At 36.1% G+C, this 8,626-nt stretch overlaps 1 protein-coding gene across 1 annotated transcript in view; it reads left to right on the forward strand.

Moving 5' to 3' along the window:
• LOC100635960 (activating signal cointegrator 1-like) overlaps positions 1-2,033 on the forward strand; it is a 7,403-nt gene extending 5,370 nt beyond the window's left edge. The window contains exons 3-8 of the mRNA XM_020001572.1: positions 739-847; positions 943-1,000; positions 1,058-1,179; positions 1,234-1,334; positions 1,731-1,827; positions 1,883-2,033. Of these exons, the coding sequence (XP_019857131.1) occupies positions 739-847; positions 943-1,000; positions 1,058-1,179; positions 1,234-1,334; positions 1,731-1,827; positions 1,883-1,941 (546 nt within the window). The 3' untranslated portion in view covers positions 1,942-2,033. The remainder of the gene's footprint in view (positions 1-738; positions 848-942; positions 1,001-1,057; positions 1,180-1,233; positions 1,335-1,730; positions 1,828-1,882) is intronic.
• The last annotated feature ends 6,593 nt before the right edge of the window (positions 2,034-8,626 follow it).

Genomic DNA, 8,626 nt, shown 5'->3' on the forward strand with positions numbered 1-8,626 from the left:
TATACATGTCCTTAGGCTGTGCCTAAAGTTTGAGCTGATTCCGATCAAATTTGGATTTTTTATGAATTATTTTTAGAAGTGCCTTAATACATGTAACTTCACTCTAGAGTACAGTATACAGTCTATATAAGGCACCATCCCATTGTTAGGTGGGTATCTGAAAAAGAAAGAAAGGAATTGAAAGAGAAAGAAGAGAAGTATCATCAGCAGAAACACGATCGTAAATCAAAGAAGGTCACGATTGATTTTGCTGGTCGGAGGATAATAGAAGATGAACCAATCATTAATGGTAGATCAAGAAAAATCTGAATTTAATATTTTTGTTTATTTTTAGATGAAAAAATGGAGGAAGATGCAGATGCCATTACTTCAGGCTCTCCTTCAAAAAGACGTGAGGTTTATGAAGACTCTCACTCCTTCCTTTGTAACCCAATGGTACCTGTCAGCCCTCCTAAAGTAAATATTGAAGGGATTGGATGAGTCATTGTATGGATGGGAATCAATCAATAGTATTTATCTACATCATGTAATGCTATACAGCTGGTAAATTTTGATGATTGGAGCCTTTGGAGGATTTTAATTTGCAAATTTGTGGTCATCTGCCATTGAACATGTGGCTGCATAAATAGTTTAAAATGATGAGGTTTTTTGGCGTATCAAAATGCCAAATTTGCTAAAATTACCAGCTATACACAGTACTTGTTATTAAATTAAATTTATATCATTTTTATTTTGTAGTATTTGGGTGCCAAGAAGAGGAAAGGAGGAGGAGGAGGGAAGGAGAGAGACTCAGTTGTACCAATGCCTCGTCTGCAAGATCCAAACTTAATGGAAATGACTGACAAAGGTTACCTAGTGTATTCATTGTTATTATAAATAAATAACATTATTTATTTATTTATTTATTTATTATTATTATTATTATTTCTTTTCCCTTTGAAGGTGTATGTCTAAGTATGCATCAACCTTGGGCTTCTCTACTAGTCTGTGGAATTAAAAGGTTTTAAAACATTATTTAAAATATGAGTGGCCACTTCTTCATGTCCCTCACTTTCAGACATGAGGGTAGATCATGGTATACCTCTCATCGCGGTAAGCTATGGATCGCTTCAACAGCTAAAGAACCCGATCCAGCCGTCATCAAAGACCTTGAGAGTTTCTATAAAGACTATTATGAAGGTTAGAATAAGAAAGAAGGAATGGAGTTAATGCTGTATTCGTCATTATCATTAGATTCAGGAGAAATTACATTTCCAAGCTCATATCCATCTGGTTGTTTATTAGGGTGTGTTGAAGTCAGTGACTGTTTGAATAGAGATGAATACACTGATAAGGTTCATATAGATTCACACACAAATAATGGCACACATAATTTACCGTATAGTGGGTAATTTTGGAGAGGATTAAATTTGGCGAATTGTCCGTTTTGATAGCCATTCGCCAAAATAAAACCCCACCATTTTGAGCTATTATATGCATGCTCAACGGCACGTGGTCACAAATTCGCCAAAATTAAAATCCACCAATTACCAAAATTTAGCAATTTGCCAAAATTTATTCCCTCCAAATTTACCCACTATACGGTATACTATGCTGTTTCTCTGTATTTAGTATTGATTTAATTTTCTCTTTTTTTCTCTATTAATTATTGTATTTATACAATTAATTTGTCTAATACTTTATCTTATCTTATTATTTATTATTATTTATTATTATTATTATTAAATTAGTATCCAAACGGTGAGAGTGAGTCTCAGTTTGTGTTTATATGTCACTCGCCTCAAGAGCTGTTGATCAAACAACCAATCAAAGGGAAGCATAAATTATGTGAGTATATACTGGTAGTATATCATGTGATTGTCATGTGATTGTCTTTGTGTAGGGAGACTACCAAGAGATGTACATAATGCAGCTAAAAGAACACTTAACTACAGTTCATAATAACAAAGGCGTGTTTTTTGTACATCAATTCTGTTCATTTATCTGCATGGATCAATTTTCTATTATATCTAGCTAATTATAGCTCAAATTCATGGATGAGTAATATGGAGGATACATTAGCATTTTCCTGCATACTCCATTTGCTGTCAATAACAGCTATGCACTCCAATCATAATTTTGGTTCTCCATGTGTCCTTCTTCTATTTTACTTCATATTACATCATTCAAGGCGCATCAGGGAAATAATTGTGCTGCAAAAAAACTTGGAAGTTTGCAACTGTGCTGCAAGTTCTTTTTGTCCCGGACAGACCATGTACCACAACCAGTCAACCACACCTATTGGCTTGACCATTATTAATTGGCTGCGACTCGACATAAAATGGCTCTAGAAATGGCTGGTTGTTCCAAGCGTCTCAAACTCGATCCTGATTTTCTTCATGAGGAATCTGAACAGAGAGTAGGACACATTCTCTGTCGAACCATTAATCCGCTCTCATCATTGGTTGATGTCCCTGTACAAGTTGACGAAATTTCACTTGCTTCTCTACCAAAGGAGCTCATTCAAGAGATATGTATGTTCCTGTCAGTTAGAGATAAGATGTCCCTTAGACTAGTCAATAGACAGCTTTATGCGACGATTTCTTATAATCCTCATTTGTGGACTAACGTTGCCATTGATGACGCGTATCGTAAAATTAATTCTTCATTCGTGAAATCAGTTTTGAAAACATGCCAGCCACATGTACAGTCACTAAGTTTAAAGGGATACTTGTCATTCCGTCAGTACCAATCAATAATGCTCAACTGTAATAACATTCATACGTTGAATCTTTATGGGTTTGAGATAAATTTTGATGCATTGCAAAAGATTTTTTCCGCTACCCCTTCACCTCTCCCTCACTTGCAGTACTTGGCTCTCCCAATATACAGCAAAAAGTGTTACGAACTTGTCGGGATGCAATTTTCATATTTTTCACAATTAAAAAAGCTGGTCGTCATGATTCCGAGTTCACGTAGCAGCGAGTCACTCTTTGAAAGTTGGCTGGAGAATAAGTTCTTACCACCAATATTTGTTATTGTCAGTGAACGTTGTATATTTAGACGGAACATAGATTGGTCAAAAAGTACGGCTCCTATAACTGAATCAGCTCAATCATTTGCAAAGTACTTTAGATATCGTCGACCTTTAGGATTTGATTTCTATGATATACCACAATATGCAGTGCAACTTGGTGGTCCCAATAAGACCAAAACTGCTAATGGTGAGCTAGTTGTTATGTTGCGAGATATTGTAACACCAACTGCACAGCCAAATGATGATTTAAGTCGAAAATATGCTGTTTTTGATGGGAATAATATTGATCCTTCTCTACCAGTTTACAGCAGTCAGCTTGGAAACAATGTTTACATGCTTAATTTTGCTGCTGTATTCGTATCACTCGAGTCCTTCAGTTCAATCGTTAAAGAAACACCAAATGTTTTAGAAGTTAGTTTTCAGGGAAGTACAATATCGGATGATGTGGATGCCTACATGGTTCCTTTATCTGAACACTGTCTTAAACTGAGGGGGCTAAATTTATCTGATATCAGAACTTCTGAAGGTACATGTAATTTAAGGATCGACAAGGAGCATTTTTGGCTTCTTTTGTCAAAAATTAAATGTTTGGAATTCTTGTCTCTTGATTGCAATTTAATCTTACCACCTACCATTGACTTGCCATCATTATTACAACAAGGGGGTGAAGAATTCAATTTTTCCAGTAATAATATGATTGATTATATTAAGAGTATGTCTGGACTCAAAGCCCTTCATATATTTGGATGTCACTGTAGTATTTGCAGAGGAAAGACAAAGCATTTGCAGTTAATTCATCACTTTTTGTTATCAATTGTTTCAAATCTCAAATTTTTGAAATATCTGAGAGTCAATTTCCCACTGCTTGATTCTGGTCCAACCAAAGGACTAGAAGAAGTCCTTCAGCATTGCCAACAACTCTCAGTTCTCATTATTATTGGTGCAAAATTGACACTACCAGTCGATCCTTCGCTGTATAGTAGCCTCACTCATTTTTGGCTTGATTGCAAAGATACGCTCATCACTTCTGAATTTGTTACTGCCCTGGCAATCAATAGCAGAAAGCATTTGAAGCATTTTGTTGCTGATTTAGCTAACAGCTTTGATGACAGAAGCAGCATTAGTAAAAGTGACCTGATAGAATTGGTGGAGTCTTGTAGTTTCATTACTCTTCATTTCTTGAATTTTCCAAGGAAAAAGTATGAGGATGTTTATGGACAAGTTTCATCAGTGGCTAGGAAGAAATTTCAGTACTGTAGTTTTGGTGAAATGTCTTCAGCAACAAAGATACATAGTGAAAATCCAGACTTTACAATTTTGCACTTATGGAGGTCAAGGTTTGCGGAATGAGAATTCAAATGAAGGAAAATCTGTAAAGGGATTATGATATTATGGACACATTAAAATATTATTTATACTATTGCTTTGAAAAATTTAATGGGGTAAAATAACGCCTAATAATTTATACTATACTGTGTGTTTCTCTGTAAATTGTCTGTATTTTAATTTTCTGTTTTTCTCTAATAATTATTGTACTTCTCTAACTAAACATGCCTAATGCTGTATCTTATATTATTATTAAATTAGTATCCAAACGGTGAGAGTGAGTCTCAGTTTGTGTTTATATGTCACTCGCCTCGAGCTGTTGATCAAACAACCGATCAAAGGGAAGCATAAATTATGTGAGTATATACTGGTAGTATATCATGTGATTGTCATGTGATTGTCTTTGTGTAGGGAGACTACCAAGAGATGTACACAATGCAGCTAAAAGAACACTTAATTACAGTTCATAATTGTTTGTATTATCAATTTTAGATCTGTTCATTTATCATGATGCATGCTTTGCCTTAAAATGCTGGTTGATTTCCGGACTTTTACTGACACCATCACACATGGTGGCACGTGGCTAAAAGGAAAGCTATGGCTGATACTGGTAGATCTCGCTCCTCCAAACGTCTCAAACTTGATCCTGATTTCGTTCACGAGCTATATGATGATCATTGTGAAGAAGCAGAACGCTATCTCTCTCCACCAATTCCCACAAATGAGCTCTCACCAGTCGATAGTGGTCCAGTAAAGGAGGTCAATCTTGCTTCTCTACCAGTTGAGCTGGTACAAGAGATATTCAGATTGCTGTCAATCAGAGATAAGATGTCCCTTAGACTAGTCAATAGACAGCTTTACACAGTGTGTTCTGATCCTTATTTGTGGAGAAGAGTTTTCATTGATGATGCATATGGTAAAGCGAACGGTCCATTCGTTAAATCGACTTTAAAAACATGTCAACCACATGTACAATCGCTTAGTTTAGAAGGAAGGCTACCATTTAGTCAATACCAATCAATAGTTTTCAACTGTAAAAACATTCGTAAGTTGAATTTTTACGGGTTTGAGATTAATATGGGTGCATTAAAGAAGATTCTAGTTTTCCCTACCATGACACAGGCCCCTCTCCCTCACTTACAGTATTTGACACTCTCAATATACAGCAGACAGAGTTATGAACTTGTTGAGATGCAATTTTTGTGTTTATCACATTTAAAGAAGCTGGTCATCATTACGAATTATGATACAGCAAGTTGGCAGCAATTCAATCAGAATTGGGAGCGGAATCATTGCTTACCTCGTATATTTGTTCTTGTGAGTGATTTCATTTGTTCCGAAGATTACTCAGTTCCTAATATGTCCCAGTCCGCTTATTTTGTTTATCATACTAGATATCGTCGACCTTTGAACTTTGATTTTTACGATGTACCACAATTTAGAAGGAAATGTGGTCCTGATACTGTTGCTGTGACTGCTAATGGTGAGCTAATGGTTAAAGTGAGAGATTTTGTTACACCAACTACACAACCTAATGATGATGACTTATGCCGTAAGTATGCTATTTTTGAAGGGAAAGATGTTGCTCCTGGTCTGCCAGTTTACAGCAGTCAGCTTGGAAATAGTATTACTGTTCTTCATTTTGCTTTTGTATCCGTATCACTTAAGACCTTCAGTTCCATCGTCAGAGAAACACCAAACGTTCTAGAAGTTAGTTTACAGGGAAGTACCTTATTGGATGGTGTGGATACCTACATGGCTCCATTATCACAGCACTGTCTCAAACTGAGGGGGCTAAATGTATCAAATTTTAATCCTCATAATACATGTGGACAACATGGCATAAGGACTAACAAAGAGCATTTTTGGTGTCTTTTATCAAAAATGAAATATTTAGAACTTTTGTCCATCAGCTACTTTTTGTTACCACCTAATGTTTACTCGCCATCTCGAAGAAATAAGGCTTTGCTTTTGTCAGATTCGGATATTAATATGATCGATTATATTAAGAGTATGTCCAGACTCAAAGGTCTTCATGTATACCCAGACTATGGCTTTTGTGATAAATGCTATGGGTTGAACCCCATTTCAGAATCAAAGAGAAACACAAACCATGATCGTTTGATTCATCACTTTTTGTTTACTACAATTTCAAATCTCAGATATTTGACATATTTGAGAGTTGAATTCCCATGGAATCATTCTGGTTTGACCAATGGACTAGAAGAAGTCCTTCAGCATTGCCAACAACTCTCAGTTCTCATTATTATTGAAGCAGTGAAATTGATACTACCAGTCGATCCTTCACTGTATAATACCCTCACTCATTTTTGGCTTAATTGCAGAGATACTTTAATCACTTCTGAATTCATTGCTGCCCTGGCTATCAATAGCAGAAAGCATTTGAAGCATTTCATTGCTGATCTACAGCCAACCAGCATCAGTAAAGATGTCCTGATAGAATTGATTGAGTCCTGTAGTTTTGTTACTTTTCACTTATATTTTGTAAAGGAATGGTATGGAGATCTGTACAAGCATTTGTCATCTGTGGCTAGAAAGAGATTCCAGTACTTTAGTTTTGGTGACTTGTCTTCAATTCAAAGAGACAATGCTGATTTTGAATGCTTGCATTTATCAAGGTATTGATCCCTACCATTTCAAACTTATCTATTATTATGGACAATAAAATAATTATCACTTATTATTAAAATACATAATTATAATTGAAATAGTATAGACTTATTAATTTGGACATTGAGTAACGCCCACGCTAATAAAGGTGTGGCTTGTATGTAGGTGTACGTGGTTCGTTTGCATGAAGAATGATTTCTTGCAGTTTCATTGCTGTTTTCTTTGGCAAGGGTCAGGCCACGCCTGACTATCTTTGCTTTGCAAGCTTCCTTTACAAAATCAGACCAGATTGAGAGGTCACTAGATGGAAAGAACTGGCAGTTATCAGATTCTGCTGGAAAAATCTTCCAGCCACAGTCCCTGGAATAGCCTACTGTGAGTTTGACCTTTTGTTGCAATAATTGTAGAATACTTTTATAGAGCACAGAAAGTCATTTATGATTTTTATTGTAAGTGAAAGGGTCAATTCCTTCTTTTATAATTACAATATCTTGCATGCAGTTGGTGAGAAACTGAGAGCGATGCAAATTATCAATGGATAGTGTATGAGACAACATTTGATTTGACTAGTGATGATGTGAAAAATCATGAGTTATCCAAACGGTGAGAGTGAGTCTCAGTTTGTGTTTATATGTCACTCGCCTCAAGAGCTGTTGATTAAACAACCGATCAAAGTATATCATGTGATTGTCTTTATGTAGGGAGACTACCAAGAGATGTACACAATGCTGCTAAAAGAACACTTAATTACAGTTCATAATAATTTGTATTATCAATTTTAGATCTAAAAATGCTTGTTGAATGTTGATTTCCGGACTTTTACCATAGTATTTATGCTTTTACACACATGGTGCCACGTGGCTAAAAGAAAATGGCTGATAGTGACTGTTCCTCCAAACGTCTCAAACTCGATCCTGATTTCGTTCACGAGCGATCTGATGATGATTTTGAAGAGGCAAAACGCCATCTCTCTCAACCAATTCCCACAAATGAACTCTCACCAGACGATAGTGATCCAATAAAGGAGGTCAATCTTGCTTCTCTACCAATGGAGCTCATTCAAGAGATATGTATGTTCCTATCAATCAGAGATAAGATGTCCCTTAGACTAGTCAATAGACAACTTTACACAGTGTGTTCTGATCCTAATTTGTGGAGAAAAGTGGCCATTGATGATGCATATGGTAAAGCGAACGGTCCATTTGTTAAATCGACTTTAAAAACATGTCGACCTCATGTACAATCGCTTAGTTTAGAAGGAAAGCTACCGTTCAGCCAATACCAATCAATAGTTTTCAACTCTAAAAATATTGATACATTGAATTTTTACGGGTTTGAGATTAATTTGGGCACATTAAAGAAGATTCTAGTTTCTCCTACCTTGGCACAGGCCCCTCTTCCTCACTTGCAGTACTTGACACTTTCGATATATAGCACACAGTGTTATGAACTAGTTGAGACGCAATTTTCGTGTTTATCACATTTAAAGAAGCTGGTCATCATTACGAATAAGGACACAGCAAGTTGGGAGCAATTCAATGACAATTGGGGGCGGAGTCGTTGCCTACCTCGTATATTTGTCCTCGTGAGTGATGTAACTTGGTCTAGAGATTACTCAGTTTATGATCCTAATATGTCCCAGTCGACTTACTT

The sequence above is a fragment of the Amphimedon queenslandica genome, unplaced genomic scaffold, assembly GCF_000090795.2.
Source record: "Amphimedon queenslandica unplaced genomic scaffold, v1.1 AMPQUscaffold_13057, whole genome shotgun sequence".
Classification (NCBI taxonomy): Eukaryota; Metazoa; Porifera; class Demospongiae; order Haplosclerida; family Niphatidae; genus Amphimedon; species Amphimedon queenslandica.